General features: G+C 39.1%; 1 protein-coding gene across 2 annotated transcripts in view; it reads right to left on the bottom strand.

The window, feature by feature from the left end:
* The window catches only part of BMPR2 (bone morphogenetic protein receptor type 2), a 114447-nt gene that overhangs the window by 5016 nt on the left and 90728 nt on the right, over positions 1 to 18703 (bottom strand). For both annotated transcript variants that reach the window (XM_081096158.1, XM_081096159.1), the window contains exons 10-12: positions 13891 to 14027; positions 5060 to 5232; positions 471 to 1750 (exon numbers count right to left, since the gene is read on the bottom strand). In XM_081096158.1, coding sequence (XP_080952284.1) covers positions 471 to 1750; positions 5060 to 5232; positions 13891 to 14027 — 1590 coding nt within the window. The remainder of the gene's footprint in view (positions 1 to 470; positions 1751 to 5059; positions 5233 to 13890; positions 14028 to 18703) is intronic.

Genomic DNA, 18703 nt, shown 5'->3' with positions numbered 1-18703 from the left:
ACACTAAAAAACCAAGAGCAACTTTATAGTGACTTTTCTGAATTCTCTCTGGACTTTTAAGATTTTTTAAGTCTGGTAAAATCTAAATGTGTATATAATAGATATTAATATGCTCAACAAACTTTCAAAAGTTGTACTGGCATCATTTTACTTGGAGGTTTTAAAATGATATTTATTTAATCTTAATCATTCACTGCAAATATGAGTTGCATTATAAACTAGTAGCTACTTAAGACACATATTGAATTGGTAATTATTCTATTGTGACACTGATTTTTTAATTATCAATAACAAATTTTTTTTTTTCTTTACAATAGTCTAATTACTTTTTAGGTCCAGCCAAATGGCTTATTTTATTTCTGAAAGTATAAAACTAGATAATTGTTAGTTGAAACACAATCTGATTCTAAGTAGTTACTTAAATGGTCCCAAAAGACAAGCAGGAGAGATTACACAACCCCCTCACTTACATTGCAAACCGCTGCCATCAAGGATATTTGTGGCTGAAAGATCTAAAGAATTAGGTCTCTGTGCTCTTCTGGGTTTTGATGGTCCAGGATCTACTACTGTGCTTGGAACACCCTGTGTAAGAACATCTTGCTCTAAACATGGATTACTGTTGTTGTTATTAGAATTAGTTCGGCCACCTTCCAGCGGCCGTTCCCTCCTGTCCACAAGACGATCCAGAACACCTTCATCATGGCCAGCCTGTTGCTCTCGCCTCAATAAAGGTTCATGCTCATCAGGACTGGAATTAATATTCAGCCTGGTGTCCTCACCAATGAACTGATTCTGCAGCATTTCTTGGGCCCTGTGTGCCACTGTGTTGGCTGTCTGGCCAGATGGTATTGCCCCATTCGCATACTGAGCAGCGGCAGCATGGGAGTTAACGCTGTGATTTCTACCTGCCACGCCATTCATGGTAACCGTAACCACATGAGGTTCTACAGCATTGATGGTGTTCATCTTGGCAACTCCAGTTTCTACTTGTTTCAAGTTTGATTTGTGCTTGCTGCCAAATTTCAGCCGGGGCTCCTTTGTTGAATTTTTGGTGTTTAAAGGCAAACTAGTAGGTCTCTTGGGAAGGTTCTGTTGCTTGGGGAGAGGATAGAGCTGCGCAGGTGGGACATCAGGAATTAAACATGCTTGGCCATTGGCAGCCTGTGTGAAGTCCTGCTGCCCAGTGACTTCTACTGCAAGCTTTATTAGTGGGTAAAGCAGGCTAGAGCTGGTACTGCTCAGGGGGTCTGGCCCACTGAACTGCTTAAGAGAATGCTCCATGAGATTCTCATCAGAACTTTCTTTGAGGTTCTTATCAACTTCTTTAGGGTCTAGCTTGTTGGTCTCCAAGTCCTCTTCTGTCAACTGTAAGCAGACAGGGGTTGGCCCAATTGGCTGTGAAACATTGGTGGCATGAAGATTTGTTTCATCTGGGTATGGCATCTCCGATATAGTGGTCATGCCAGTGCTTGGAGTGAGGCCAGTGGTGTTGGTGGTGGTTGTGTTGGTGGACAGGCTGGTGACACTTGTTTCAGGGCTGGGAATTCGAGCTTGTGCTTGCTGTCGTTCGTAGTTAATTGAGTTTCGGTTCTTTTCCCCTGTGGTCAAAGGTGTGCTAGACATCGAATGCTCAGAGGAAATATTCTTCACAATGCTGTCAGTGTGATGGATAGAGTCTTCAATGTATGAGGAAGAAGAATAATCTGGATAAGGGCCAATCTTTGGCACACGCCTACTGTGTGACAGATTGCTTAAACAAAGAAAAAAGTGCGACATTGAGAATGTACATTTATGACAAACTGGTTCTCCTCATCTAACATCTCTGTTTTTAAAGTATAAACTGCTTTTTATTTTATTTCTAACCCACATCATCCTCAAAGTTATTTAAAAATTCTAATCAAATAATCAATTGTCGATAACTTACTAAATGCTTTATATTATTTGAGCCTACTGAAAAACCTATATGGATCTAGATATGATTTTTATGGGTGTTCATTACTTTGGCTTATAAAATCTCTCCTAGCCCTAGCTGGTTTGGCTCAGTGGATAGAGCGTCAACTTGCAGACTGAAGGGTCCTGGGTTCAATTCCAGTCAAGGGCACATGCCTGGGTTGTGGGCTCTGTCCCCAGTTGGGGGCGTGCAGGAGGCAGCCTATCAATGATTCTCTCTCATCAATGATGTTTCTCTCTCTCTCTCTATCCCTCTCCCTTTCTCTCTGAAATCAATAAAAATATCTTTTAAAAAAAAATCTCTCCTATAGTTTTAGAACATTACCAAATTATCTTTATGAACTGTATATGTGCACAACAAAGTTTCATGAAAGAAGGAACCATGGCATATGTTCCCTTTGTGCTATCACAATTCTATATAGATAGTGGCTACTCTACGAATAGGTTACCAGTTAAGTTCCAATGACCAAACAGCAACAACTAATAGGTTGTTCCAAAATGCTTCTATGAGGAGGCTTAGCCTAGCAATAGAATGTATTCTCTTGGGGTAGACTGAGCCATATCAATGAAAGCCCTAGATCCTAGAGCAGTGATGGCAAACCTTTTGAGCTCGGCGTGTCAGCATTTTGAAAAACCCTAACTTAACTCTGGTGCCGTGTCACATATAGAATTTTTTCTTTTATATTTGCAACCATAGTAAAGCAAAGATTTATATTTTTGATATTTATTTTATATATTTAAATTCCATTTAACAAAGAAAAATCAACCAAAAAACTGAGTTCGCATGTCACCTCTGACACGCATGTCATAGGTTCACCATCACTGTCCTAGAGTATTAATGTGACACTCAGATAAATGATCAAAGATTCAGAAATGTTCTCCAGTTATCAAGGGTTCTTCAGTCATCATCACACCTTGAAAGTGATGGTTCTTGAGCATCACTGTAATATGTGTATGTTATTTAAAATAAAAAACCAGGGGTAGCTTTAACAATAAAAGTATAAACATTGGGAACATTGATACAAGTGTTGTAGGAGAAAAGCAACAGCTAAAGGAGGAAGTACTACAAAGAAAGACTGATGAGGTTGTGAGGGGAGTGACAGGAAGGGGAGAAGTAAAAAGGTGTTGTACTGAACAAGAAAAGGAAGTCTAGGAAGTATGGAAGGTAAGAGTCAATACAATGAAACCTAGAGTGGAATATGATGGCATGAACTACAATTCAGGGGAAACTACTTAGAAGGGACAGGGCATGAGAGAACGCATGTAAGGAGTAGAACTAAATGACACAGAAGGCAAAAAAAAAAAAAAAAAAATGGCAAAGCAAAGGGGAGCATCAAGGGTTTCTTCTTACAATTCAAGAAAAGTTCAAAAACACTTAAAAGTAGCTGACTCTTGAGAGAGAGACAAATAGCATACTAGAGCACACAGATAAGACAAAGGTAAGGTGAGAAGCAAGCAGATTATCTACCTTTAGGTATGTATAAAGTGAGAAAATGTATACTTAGAATTGCTAGTCTCGACCTTCCTTGACTGGCTGATATATAAAGCATAAGGGTTTATATGCTGAAGTTAATTTACCTAATTATAAGTAGTGTAAACCCAATTTGAGGTCTATTCAAATTGGTCTTAAAATTGTAATAGAAAAGAGCACAGAAAATTATTCAAGAATCAGGTGTATTTTTTTATTTATTGATTGCTTTTTTAGAAAGAAGGGGAGGGGGGAGGGAGAGAAGGGAGGAGGGTGAGAGGGAGGGAAGGAGGGAAGAAGGGAGGGGGAGAGAGAGAGAGAGAGAAAGAGAGAGAGAGAGAGAGAGAGAGAGAGAGAGAGAGAGAGAGGAGAGAGATTTGTTGTTCCACCCATTTATGCATTCATTGGTTCCTTGTTTTGTTTGGGCCTTGACCAGGAGATCAAACCTGCAACCCTGGCTTATCAGGACGACGCTCTAACCAACTGAACTACCCAGCCAGGGCCTCAAGTATACTTTTATCTCAATTTTCTCTGGTAACTTTTTCTTTGATGCCTCTCTAAACATTTTTAACATATATTAGATAAAATGACAAATTTGTGAGAACACTTTTCCCCAAACATGAAACAAAGAAACACAGGTGATATAGTCTGAAAGTTCCAAGTTTTAGGAATCTTTTAATAAGCGCTTTTAGGGGACTCCCCCTCCCCACGTGCAAGTCTCTGCTGTGAGAGTCTTTCCTCTTCCCCACGAGGGAGTCTGTACCTGTTCTTCAATAAATTTCCACCTTTGCTAAAATAAATAAATAAATAAATAAATAGCCCTTTTATTTAGAACCAAACACCATAGCTCTAACAAAAACACAAGTATAAAATAATGTTCATGCCGGGATAGAAAGACCTTATGAACTGCTCTCCTATAAAAGTAGTAGTATATTCTATAAGAAAGAACATTGGATAAGAAGTCTGGAAATAGCCGAAACCGGTTTGGCTCAGTGGATAGAGCGTCGGCCTGCGGACTAAAAGGTCCCAGGTTCGATTCCGGTCAAGGGCATGTACCTGGGTTGCGGCACATCCCCAGTAGGAGATGTGCAGGAGGCAGCTGATCGATGTTTCTCTCTCATCGATGTTTCTAACTCTCTATCTCTCTCCCTTCCTCTCTGTAAAAAATCAATAAAATATATTTAAAAAAAAAAAAAAAAAAGAAGTCTGGAAATAATCGTCTCCAATGAAACAGGTTCAATACATAGGCAAGATCATATTCCATTTTCATTAAACAAACGAACAGCAGGGACAGGAGGATTAATAACAAAGAATAAATATAATATCTGAGGAAGTGCTTATAAACTTTTGGAACTACGAAAACGTTTTACCTTTATTATTGTAGGGAAGTTGGTGCATTAATAGAGGAAAAACTAACCTCTTTCACTGTATCTTTAAGATACTAAAAACCCCACAGATTCCATCTTGCATTTATATCAAAAATCTTCAGTAAAATAGCAAGAATATTGAAAGAAAAATTTTGACTTTAGATTGGATTAGTTAATCACTGCACTATTATACTGATAAAAATGTTTATTTCCTATTCTGTTTGGTCTCAGTTTTCAATACTGACTGATGGATGCCAATCCCTGTGGATCTTACCGCTCATTCTGCATTGCAGTAGACATCGGATTGACTGTTGGGCTCACGGATTTGTTTCTTTCCCATATCATCATAAGTTCAGCCATCCTCTCCTCAGCACACTGTGCAGTAAGCCGAGCCTCTGCATCCTGGTCCCAACAGTCTTCGATTGTCTCCTTGAGTGACCTCACTGCCTGTAAAAAAGCACATGTCAAACAGTGTATCTTTAACGAAAAAAGTATTGAGTTTTTAATGATATGAAGTAGGATAAAAGTATTTTTATTTAACAAATATTTTACATAAATATAATAAAACTTTTTAGACTTCAGAGATTTATAAAGGGTCACATTTCTGAAATGGTGAGTAGCAAGTAAGCATGGAAGCTTTAACGTAACTCCTTGAAGAAATATACATAAGAGCAAGCTCTATGCATTACAAGGCTACATGTTTTTTAATATTTTTTTTCTAACATACAAATGAGAATTACTATACTCACTTAGCCATACTACTTTTATTTAGCAATCAGGAACATATACATATTCCTAATTCTTTTAATGCTGCATAGTATCCATTATATCATAAGTTTTTAGCCTGATCCTTATAAGAGGATAGTTTCCAGTTTTTGCTGGTATAAATGACACTGCATTGAACATCTTACACATGCATTTTTCTACATGTGTGTAAGTGCAGTTGAGGAACAAATTCCTGGAGATATTATTGCTGGATCAAAGGGTAAAATACATTTAAAATTTGTTATTGCCAGATTACCCTCCAAATTGATGGCACTCCCAACAACAAAAAAAGTATCTGCTTTCCCATCACCAACACTTTGTTAATGTGATAAGTAAAAACAGATCTTTTAATTTATCACTAGCAAGTAGAGCCAAGATTTGAAACCAGGCCTTTAACTGAGCTGGTACTCTTACTATAAAACTGAAACTAATATTCTTTTCTTAAATAAATATTTTTATTGTTTTACATATGAAAGAAAAAGTTATTTAAAAAACTAGGACCTATAATTTTTTGTTTTCCTAATTTAAAATATTTTAATATAAAAAGCAGCCTTAAACTACTTGTGTGATTGTTACAATAGTTCATTTTTACTATAAATTCTAAAAGTATAGGGGGAAAAGTTATTCATAAATCTAATATTCAGTGGTAACTATAGCTAACATTTTCATATAGTTTTCTCAGAAAGTATTTTCTATACTTTCATTTTAATCAGAAAATTATTCTTCCCCCAATTACTGACTGAACTATGCTTGGGTCTCTGGTAGTTTTTAAAACTAGTTTTTACATTCATTAATATTTGAAAGAGTCTGAGTTGTTTTGTTTTTTTAAAATATATTTTATTGATTTTTTACAGAGAGGAAGGGAGAGGGATAGAGAGGTAAAAACATCGATGAGAGAGAAACACCAATCAGCCGCCTCCTGCACGCCCCCCACTGGGGATGTGCCCGCAACCAAGGTACATGCCCTTGACTGGAATCGAACCTGGGACCTTTGAGTCCGCAGGCCGACGCTCTATCCACTGAGCCAAACCGGTTCTGGCAAGAGTCTTGAGTTTTGTTACTATAAAAATGTGTGTGTTTTTATTTCAATGCAACTATGAAGCAAAGGTGTTTTCTTTTCCACACAGGGGAATTCCTCTCTATTTTTATAAACCATGCACTTGCTATATAACTCTAGTACTGGATTGTCACTGCAGACAGGCAGATCTACAGACTGTAACACATTAAATGGATTCATTGGAACTGAACCAAGAATTACTTCATCCCTTACTTAGAAACCTAGTCTAAATTTGGAGTAAAAAGTTTTCAAGTAAATATGCATATGATGCATATCCCATAATGGTAGGGTTGCCAAGAAATACTTCAAAATCAGAGTCCAATTTCTCTGGTGAAATAAACAAGTTAAAGAAGATGAAGTATTTGATGAGGTAAAATTTCACGAGATTTTTTTCTTTGAGGGGTGCTCTGTTGTGAGGCTGTAAAGGATTCAGCCTCTCACCTGCTGCCAGGGACCTCTTTAAGTTCTGTCCCACTTCCTATAGCAGGACTCCAGTTTGGAGGCAATCTTGGGCATACGTGATTGGCAATAGGTCTTTAATTCCCTCATACTTAAAGAAAATTGCAATCTCATTTGAAGCAGAAGCCTTCCTTGAAGGTAATCTACTGACAAAGATGACCAATGGAGAAAATATTTAATCTAAATCTGTATGGAAACATATAACATCTTTCTAGCCTCTCTCTGATGTGCCAACACCCCATATAAGTCATGATCCAGAATGAAAATATTCTTTTAAAAATATTTTTTAATTGATTTCAGAGAGGCAGGAAGAGGGGGAGAGAGACAGAAACACCAATGATAAGAGAGAATCATGTTCGGTTGCCTCCTGCACGCCCCCCACTGGGGACCAAGCCCACGACCAGAGCATGTGCCCTTTACCGGAATCGAACCCAGGACCCTTCAGACTGCAGGCCAAAGCTCTAGCCACTGAGCCAAACCAGACAGGGCCAGAATGAAAATATTCTAATCCTACCAAGACAACCTAAAATTAAAATGTGAAAATACATAGTAAAAAGATTTAAATTACATAATTAAAATGTTTTCATTTTTGTTCTTTAATTATACATCAAGAAAACTGCATAAAGTGTCAAAAATTCAAATGTAGCCGGAACCGGTTTGGCTCAGTGGATAGAGCGTCGGCCTGCGGACTGGAGGGTCCCGGGTTCGATTCCGGTCAAGGGCGTGTACCTGGGTTGCGGGCACATCCCCAGTAGGAGATGTGCAGGAGGCAGCTGATCGATGTTTCTCTCTCATCGATGTTTCTAACTCTCTATCCCTCTCCCTTCCTCTCTGTAAAAAATCAATAAAATATATATAAAAAAAAAAATTCAAATGTACACCCTCAGAAATAATAAAATTCCTATTATATTCTTAAAACAAGAACAGATTGCTCTGGAAAAAGCAAACAATAAAAATATCTAGAAATTATACGTATGACTGTGGAAAGTAAAATTTTAATGAACAGATAACAAGTAGAATGGAAAAGGTGAAAACAAATAAATGATTTCAAAGGTAAAGCTGAGTAAATTTAAATAATTTACAACAACAAAAAATTGAAAAATGCAAGGAGAAGAACTGAGACCTAAATGGCAGGTGGTCCAATATTTGTCTAATGAGAATTCCATAAGGCAGAAATAAAGAGGAAATAATTTTTTTAATCATGTAAAAAAATTCCTCTGAATTGAAGGAACTTCCAAATTTTCAAGCTGAAAACCTGTCCAGTGTAAAGCGAAAGGTGTGAAAAGATCCATGCCTACATAATTCCAATGATGAAGTAAAAGGCTTAAAAGCTTATAGAGAAAAGAAAATAAGAGAAGAAAACAAAAAGCAATTGAATGATACTAGTTGGTGCTGGAATTCTCATTATCACATCTGGATGCTAGAGGACAAGTGAGTAGTGGTTTCAAAGTTGTGAGGAAATGATTTTGATCTTGAAACTATTACCTAGCCAAATTATTACTCAAATGTGAGGACAAGATAGAAACACTTTTTAATGTGCAAGGATTCATAATGTTTACTACCCATGTGCATAACTAACACACATTATTTTAAAAGGAACTTCAAAAAATTCATGAATGTGAGAAACCAAGATAGCGGCATAGGTAAACACCTGAAATTGCTGCCTCGCACAGCCACTTCAAAAATACAACTAAAAGACAAAACAGGACTCTCATAGCCAGTTAGCCTGGAGGTCAAATCACCCCTGGTATTGCCGACAATCAAGGCTTAACTACAACAAGACTGTGCACAAAGACCACTAGGGGGTGCACCAAGAAAAGATAAAAAAATGCAGAGACAAAGAAACAGGACGCAAATGTCAGAAATGGAAGATATAGAGCTCAAAACCACACTTTTAAGGTCTCTCAAGAACTGTCTAGAAGCTGCCGATAAACTTAGTAAGGCCCTCGAAAAGACTGGTGAGATCAACGATAAATGTAGTGAGATCCTCAAGAAATCTAATGAGACCCTCGATGTTGTGATAAAGAACCAACTAGAAATTAAGCATACACTGACTGAAATAAAGAATATTATACAGACACCCAACAGCAGACCAGAGGAGCGCAAGAATCAAGTCAAAGACTCGAAACGCAAAGAAGCAAAAACCACCCAACTGGAAAAGCAAAATGAAAAAAGAATCCAAAATTACGAAGATAGTGTAAGGAGCCTCTGGGACAGCTTCAAACGTACCAACATCTGAATTATAGGGGTTCCAGAAGATGAGAGAGAGCAAGATATTGAAAACCTATTTGAAGAAATCATGACAGAAAACTTCCCCCACCTGGTGAAAGAAATAGACTTACAAGTCCAGGAAGCGCAGAGAACCCCAAACAAAAGGAATCCAAAGAGGACCACACCAAGACACATCATAATTAAAATGCCAAGAGCAAAAGACAAAGAGAGAATCCTAAAAGCAGCAAGAGAAAGAAACCCAGTTACCTACAAGGGAATACCCATAGGACTGTCAGCTGATTTCTCAACATAAACTTTGCAGGCCAGGAGGGAGTGGCAAGAAATATTCAAAGTGATGAATACCAAGAACCTACAACCAAGATTACTTTATCCAGCAAAGCTATCATTCAGAACTGAAGGTCAGATAAAGAGCTTCACAGATAAGGAAAAGCTAAAGGAGTTCATCACCACCAAACCAGTATTATATGAAATGCTGAAAGGTATCCTTTAAGAAGAGGAAGAAGAAGAAAAAGGTAAAGATACAAATTATGAACAACAAATATGCATCTATCAACAAGTGAATCTAAGAATCAAGTGAATAAATAATCTGGTGATCATAATAGAATCAGGGACATAGGAAAAAAAAAATACAACTAAAAGACAAAACAGACATCATCCAGAACCACAGGAAGACTGGCTGAGTGGAAATTCTACAGCTAGAAGGAAAAAGAAAAGCAAACTGAGACTCAGAGGAGGTGCGGAAGTAAAGTGCAGAAGTAGGGAGGCACGCAGAAAGAGCTGGCAACTGAGGTCTTCTTCAGTCCAGAGGGAGTCTCTGGGGACCCAGGCTCATATGGGGAGAAACTGGACTGTCTGGCATTGACCGGACCACGAGGGCAGCTTTCTCTGAGGTGCTCACAGCGTTCATTGTTCCTACAATGGGGCCACAGGACACAGAGACCCAGGGACCTATCCAGGGCAGGGTCTATGGCAGTTGTGGGCAAACTACGGCCCACGGGCCGGATCCGGCCCATTTGAAATGAATAAAACTATTGAAATAAAAGACCGTACCCTTTTATGTAATTATGTTTACTTTGAATTTATATTAGTTCACACAAACACTCCATCCATGCTTTTGTTCCGGCCCTCTGGTCCAGTTTAAGAACCCATTGTGGCCCTCGAGTCAAAAAGTTTGCCCACCCCTGGTCTATGGGTAACCATTGCGGTTTGCACTACCCAGTGATTCCCTGAAACCCCACCCCACCCAATTTACAACCCCACCCAAGCTGTGTACAGAGGCTTTTGCATACAAATGGTCTAGCCTTTCTCCGCCTAAAAACCTGTCAAATTGTAGCCTTGTCAGAGAATCCCAGAGCTTCCAAAAGAAGGACTAAGGCTCGTCAGCAGCCTGCATTGCTTCACAGCTGTGCCTTACCTGGGCACCTTCAAACCCCAAACAAAGAGGAGGAATCAGCAGATATCTCTGTAGCTCCTGCTGGGTGGCCTCAGGAAGAGGCTGACTTTGCACCTCCTTGGAAATCCAAGAGCCAGTGTACCCAGTGGTCAAAGTGAGGCCACACCAGCTTACAACTCTTCAGATCCATAAGAGACACACTCAGGGACAGACTCAGTGAGCACCAAAGCCCCACTGAAGCAAGTCCTGCTCCATAAGGGTGTCTCCAGCACAGCAGTTCTTCCACTATAGACACAGCAGGTCCTTGCAATCAATTGGCCTGGAGGTCATTTCCTCCCAGGGATACCAACAGCAATTAAGGCTTAACTACAACAAGACTGTGCACAAAGACCACAAAGGGGTGCACCAAGAGTTTCCACCTCAGGTGATTGGGGAGGCTGAGCTACTGGGCCCAATAGGACACCTACCACACAAAGCCACTGTATCAACACAGGGAAGCATAAAAAATGCAGAGACAAAGAAACATGTCACAAATGAAAGAAATGGAGGAAAGCAAATTACTGGATTTAGAGTTCAAAAACACAGTTATAAGGTTACTCAATAATCTTCTACAAACCTCCGAGGAACTTAGTGAGACCTTCAAGGATCTTAATGAGAATGCAAAAAAAAATGGAAAAGGACCAGTCAGAAATTAAGCATACACTGACTGAAATAAAGAATAATATACAGACACCCAACAGCAGACCAGAGGATTCCAAGAATCAAGTCAAAGATTTGAAATATGAAGAAGCAAAAAACACCCAACTGGAAAAGCAGAAAGAAAAAAGAATCCAAAAATATGAAGATAGTGTAAGGAGCCTCTGGGACAACTTCAAACATATCAACATCTGAATTATAGGGGTGCCAGAAGAAGAGAGAGAGTAGGATATTGAAAGCCTATTAGAAGAAATAATGACAGAAAACTTCCCCTGGTGAAAGAAATAGACTTACAAGTTCAGGAAGTGAAGAGAACCCCAAATTAGAGGAATCCAAAGATGACCACACCAAGACACATCATAATTAAAATGCCAAGGGCAAAAGACAAAGAGAGAATCTTAAAAGCAGCAAGAGAAAAACAGTTACCTACAAGGGAGTACCCATACGACGGTCAGCCGATTTCTCAACAGAAACCATGCAGTCCAGAAGAGAGTGGCAAGAAATATTCAAAGTGATGAATAGTAAGAACCTACAACCAAGGTTACTCTACCCAGCAAAGATATCATTTAGAATTGAAGGTCAGATAAAGAGCTTCACAGATAAGAAAAAACTAAAGGAGTTCATCACCACCAAACCAGGATTATATGAAATGCTGAAGGTTATTCCTTAAGAAGAGGAAGAAGAAAAAGGTAAAGATAAAAATTAGGAACAACAAAACAACAAAGGGACAACAAATACATATCTATCATCAAGTGAATCTAAAAATTAAGTCAATAAAAAAAATCTGATGAACAGAATAAACTGGTGAATATAATAGAAGTGGGGGCATAGTAAGGGAGTGGACTGACAATTCTCAGGGGGAAGGGGGTGTGAAGGGTGCAGGAAGAGTTTGGACAAAAATCTTATACCTATGGATGAGGACAGTGGCGGGGGTTAAGGGCATGGGTTGGGGTGGGAACCAGGTGGAGGGGAGCTATGGGGAGAAAAAAGAGGAACATCTGTAATAATATGAACAATAAAGATTTATTAAAAAAAAAAAAAAGAACAAGCTAAAGGAGTTCATCACCACCAAACTGGTATTATATGAAATGCTAAAGGGTATTCTTTAAGAAGAGGAGAAAGAAGAAAAAGGTAAAAGATAAAAATTATGAACAACAAAGTAACAACAAATACATATCTATCAACACGTTAATCTAAAAATCAAGAGAATAAAAAATATAATGAACAGAATAAACTGGTGAATATAATAGAATCAGGGGCACAGAAAGGGAGTGGACTGACAATTCTCGGGGGAAGGGGGTGTGGGAGGTGCGGGAAGGGACTGGACAAAAATCTAACACCTATGGACGAGGACAATGGGGGGGGGGGTAAGGGCATGGGGTTGGGTGGGAACTGGGTGGAGGGGAGATATGGGGAGAAAAAAGAGGAACAACTGTAATAATCTGAATGAAGACTTATTTTTTAAAAAGAAATAAGAATAAATATAGTAGCATTATAATGGTAACTTCTAGAAGAGAAAATTAAAAACAATAAATAAATAAATAAATAAATAAATAAATAAATAAATAAATAAATAGAACAAAAACTTCAGAACAATGTTAATGAGAGTTATTTTTGAAGAATGGTGGTGGGGACGGGTAGTCTTTTCCATTTTCTTTTTTATATCCTTCTATTTAATTGGGTTTTGTTTACTATACATAAGCATAATTTTAATTCTTTTAAAAAAAACTGTTTAAAATATGAAATCCAGGGTACTGTCATCAATAAGGGGTAATTATGATATAGCACACAATAGCATACTGTCAAATGGGGATAAAGAGAAACATCTATATGTACTGACATGAAAACTGTCCATATTAAAAGAATAAAGCTTCAGAAATGATAGTAAATAATGAGATACTCCCACTTATGTAAAAAACTTATATGAGACAGAGAGTGGGTATGTGTGTGTATGTAAATGTTTGTAAGATGTTTTTAGTATCATGGCAATAATCTACTGAAATGATAGGAGCCTCTGAAGATATTTCAATGTTGTGAGCTGCATTTAATATGCAGTATTTATAGGCTGTACCTTGCTTTCTTTTTGGTGCAGCTTAAATTTCCCTTAGCCACTGAATTGGTAAGTCTGCACTAATTAAACACTTTTAGTACCATTCTCAAGAGAGTAAGATGGAATTTCAATAACATTTCAAATATTAACTTGTTAATTATTCCAGTTGTTACCCATTCTGACAAACAACACATAATAGACTCTTTAAATACTATTTTATACTTGGAAAAAACTGAAACTGAACCAAAAAGGGGGACTTTTTATACTGAAAAATTTTAAAACACCTAACAACAAAAATCAAGTAAATTGATTTAAAAATAAAATCAAGTAGGTTGGAATTTTGGCATTAGACAAGTCTAAAAAACTATTAACATTATTAACCGTCCTTTTTTGCTTCAAACAACATTAAAACATAGTCGTTAAGTCATGTTTTTAATAATTAGTTTTTCTTACCAGGCTATTTTCTTTCCAAGCTTCTGGGAACTTAGGTCTCTGTTTTTCCCTAGACACCAGAACCTGCATATCTTCAAAAGTGGGATGGTTTCCAACTTCTGTCTGAAAAGCCATCTGGTATTCAGGTACAGATTCACCTGTGAATTTTTTTAAAAGGACAGAGTAAAATGTCCAATTATCATAAAATGATATAATTACAGGAGTATTAGATACTAAGCAAGCAAAGAAACTCACACTCTTTTTTTTCTTAATCCTTTCCCATATTTGGAAATTCTGAAGAAACCCCTTTGTGGGTTTAATGCAGTATTAATAAATGTTTCACTTAGAATAGTCTCTGGTAAATTAAATGTTTTTTAATAAGTTAAACAAAAAAAATAAATAAATTCCAAGTTCAATACCTAAAGAACCTGGCTATTACTATGTGAGGGAAACAGACAAGTATGTAACTGTAGCTAAGTAAATTTTTGCTACTACCTAAAAAAAAAATAATAATAATAATAAGTTAAACAGTACTTTCAATGTTGAAAAGGTATTTTTAAATGGTTCTAGCATTACAAAATTTGGAGGGAAGAGATTTTTTCATATATACATATTAATATGCTTGAATTCTTATTGCATATAGGGATCAAGGATACTGAATATGAGGAGATGCCCAGGATCTAGCACAACAAACACGAACATAACTGGGAGGGTTGTACAGTCATCTAATTATATCTAATTATATCATTTGCTCTATTATAATACAGCTAGATTGATAAAATCTGTTTCAAATGTCACAAAAACTTGTATGACAATGACCATTTGACAGGGAAATCAATATACTGATCTTTAAAAGCATTTAAACAGTTTCTTATCAAACAGTTTCTAGATCAAGGATTTTTCTTTCCTTTTTAGAGCAAGGATTTTTAAGTATCATTAAGTATTCTACCACTGCCCAAGAAGCACAATCCGGGGCTTGTAATGAGAGGCTTATAATTTTTACAAAATGTGATCAAAGTAAACTTAATAAACATATTGAGCTACACAGAAGACCTCTGGGACCAACATTCAGAAAACAAATCATCTAGTAAAAATCTTGGCAAATACCTCTGGGGAAATAGAGACCTTTCTGTCTCCTCGCCACTGCCACCCCCCTCCCCAACCCCCACCCCAATTAAAATGACAGGATAATTTAGAAGGAAGACACCATGATAAGGCATTTAGTTCCTAATCTTGGCTTCCTTTCTACCTTGCAAAAGTCATTTTTAACTGTTCTGTGTTTCCGTTTTCTCCTTAGCAAAATGGCAATATTCACCTTCCTTATTTCACACACTTAGAAATAATACAAAAGTTATAATGACTGAGATAGAAAAAACATGTAATTTAAGTTTTATGTTTCAATTTGAATACTAAAAAGAACTTATAAACACTATCCTCCACCAATATTAAGAAACTAGAGGTGTGGTCCTACGGCCTGGCCTGCAGGGATTGGGCCGAAACCAGCAGTCCAACATCCCCCGAGTGCGAGAGGGCACTCTACAAAGTTGCTGTTGCTCGGCAGCTCCTGCGTTGAGTGTCTGCCCCCTGGTGGTCAGTGCATGTCACAGCTACCAGCTGGTCACTTAGGCTTTTATATATATATACAGTAGAGGCCCAGTGCAGGAAATTCATGTACCGGTAGGGTCCCTAGAGGCTGCCTGCTGGGGCCTCCCTCCCTTCCCCCAGTCACCTGCCACCACCACCACAGCCGCAGGCCAGGGCTTCCCTCCCTTCCCCTGGCTGGCCCCGCCCCCTGGTCAAACTCCCGAATGAACTCCAGGTCGAGGGGGCAATTCGCATACTATGCTTTTATTATATAGGATATTTACAAAGAATAATTCTATAATCTATGAAGCATAGCCCAAAATTTTTTGGAATATTGCACTATCTATAAATACAAGTGATATTTTCACATACTCTAAACATTTCAGCTGATACTTATTTTTTTATCAATAACCATCAACAATGAACTTGAAAGACAAAACTAAAGGACTTAACATTGCCAGTTAGTATAAAACTTTCATGAATCCTCATATGATAAAACCTCAATCCATACCACCTTTGAACTGTAAGATATTTACTAGTATATCTCTTTGACATATATACACAACCCACATAATACCCTCCCAGTGTTATTTATTAGCTATTTTTTTCTTCAAATATTGATTTGGTAGAACAAGTAAAAATACACAATTTTACTAATTTTTTTAATCAGGTCTAAATAACAATGAGAAAACTTGCTAAATGAATCTGAGGCACAATTTTGTCTTGTGATTTGAATAACATTAAGAATTATTAAATTTCTACTAAATTTTCATGGTTCTAAATCTAATTGTTTCATAGTTAGTTGTGTAGAGCTAACTTTGTATTAGGCATTGGAATGACTGCCTTAAACTTTATAATCACTGAATTGCTTAAGGGAAGTTTTATAATCCTATTTTCTCTCAAACTGTCCAAAATAGATAAATATCTAAGACTATCAGATGCCATTCCTTGCTTCTCACAACACTTGCTACTTGTTAATTATGCCTCTAAGCAGTTAGGAATTTTAGTCCCTAACTTAAATTATACTTTTCTCTTTCTTTTTTATTTCTCTTGCCTTCCTTTTTTCTCCTTTCTCCCTCCTGAGTATAAACTTGGCAGCATTTCATTCTTCCTTTGTAATAGAAATACCTTATTCATTTGTTTTGCTAATATTTTTTCCCTTTTATTGAATTTACTGGAGTGACACTGGTTAACAAAATTATACAGGTTTCAGGTGCACAATTCTACAACACATCATCTGTATACTATATTGCATATTCACCCCTCCAAGTCCATCCTTCACCATTTATCCCCCTCTACCCTCCTCCACCTGTATTTTGCAATCAGCTTCCATAGTGTGTCCATCCTATCTAATAATAGACAAACATGGTAATTAACCATACCTCCGACATGCATCCCATTGGCTAATCAGGGCGATATGCAAATTAACTGCCAACCAAGATGGTGGCCGGCAGCCAGGCAGCTGAAGTGAACAGGAAGCTTGCTTGCTCCAGAGGTGGAGGAAGCCAAGGTTCCCCACCTGCCGCTGCCGGCCTCTGAGCTGCACTCTAAAAAACAATGTTGCAATTATAGATGCGAAACAAACTCCAGAAACCTGCTTTCAGCCAGCCGGGCCTTAGAGCTGTAGCTGCAACAGTGTTTCAATTATAGAAGCCAAACAAACCCAGATACCTGATTTCAGCAGCCGAGGTCTCAGAGCTGGAGCCGAGCCTCAGAGCTAAAGCGGGCTCTCAGTTCCAGTGACAGCCATAGAAGGTAAATAAATCCCATAGAAAAAAAGGAGAGATTAGGAGCTTCAATCACCCGCCAGCCTGAAAACGGCCCTCAGCTCCTCACCCAGACTGGCCAGGCACCCCAATGGGGACCACCACCCTGAAGGGGGTGTGACCAGCTGGAAAGAGCCATCAGCCCCTCATCCAGACTGGCCAGGCACCCAAGCGGGACCCCCACCCTGATCCAGGACACCCTTCAGGGCAAACCAGCCGGTCCCCACCTGTGCACCAGGCCTCTATCCTATATAGTAAAAGGGTAATATGCAAACTGACCCTAACAGCAGAAGAACTGGGAATGACTGGTCACTATGACACACACTGACCACCAGGGGGCAGATGCTCAATGCAGGAGCTGCCCTCTGGTGGTCAGTGCGCTCTCACATGGGAGGAGCTCTACTCAGCCACAAGCCAGGCTTATGGCTGGCAGTACAGCGGTGGTGGTGGGAGCCTCTCCTGCCGCCTCAGCAGTGCTAAGGATGTCCAACTGTAGGTTAGGCCTGCTCCCTGCTGGCAAGTGGACATCCCCCGAGGGCTGCCGGGTGCACGGGTGGGGGCCGGCTGGTTTGCCCTGAAGGGTGTCCTGGATCAGGGTGGGGGTCCCCACTGGGGTGCCTGGCCAGCCTTGGTGAGGGGCTGATGGCTGTTTGCAGGCTGGCCAAGCACCCCAGTGGGGACCCTCACCCCATGGGGGTGTGGCCAGCCTGGGTGAGGAGCTGAGGGCTGTTTTCAGGCTGGCCACAGCCCCTTCAGGGTGGGGGGGCCCTACTGGGGTCCCTGGCCAGCCTGAGTGAGGGGCTTATGGCCGTTTTCAGGCTGGCCATGGCCGCGGGCTAGAAGCAGGTATCTGGGATTTATTTATCTTCTATAATTGAAACTTTGTAGCCTTGAGCAGAGCTCAGGGCCTGCAGGGCAGGCGGGAAGCTTGGCTTTTTCCATCGCCTGGGGCAATCCAAGCCTCCTGCTCTCTCCAGCTCCATGGCCGCTGCCATCTTAGTCGAGTTAATTTGAATATTTGCTCCTGATTGGCTGGTGGATGTGGCTTGGTTTAGGGTATTCTTTCTTTTTTTATATATATATTTTATTGATTTTTTACAGAGAGGAAGGGAGAGGGATAGAGAGTCAGAAACATCGATCAGCCGCCTCCTGCGCATCCCCCACTGGGGATGTGCCCGCAACCCAGGTACATGCCCCTGACCGGAATCGAACCTGGGACCCTTCAGTCCGCAGGCCGACGCTCTATTCACTGAGCCAAACCAGTTTCGGCTTCTTTCTTTTTTTAACTTCCACCCCATTTCACTGTTAAAACTTAAGTGCCCTGTATCCTCTATCTGTGCTTTATTAATATGTTCCCCTCCTATACTCTGTAGTATTTATCTTCTCTATTTCACAGAAACTCCTCTGAGAATACCAGTGACCTATTATTCAAATTCAAAGATTATTTGTCAGTTCTATTTCCTTTTGACCTTACAATTACATTT

This window comes from Myotis nattereri (genome assembly GCF_964212035.1).
Source record: "Myotis nattereri genome assembly, chromosome: 7".
In the NCBI taxonomy this organism is placed as follows: Eukaryota; Metazoa; Chordata; class Mammalia; order Chiroptera; family Vespertilionidae; genus Myotis; species Myotis nattereri.
This window is presented reverse-complemented; position numbering and strand designations above follow the sequence as displayed.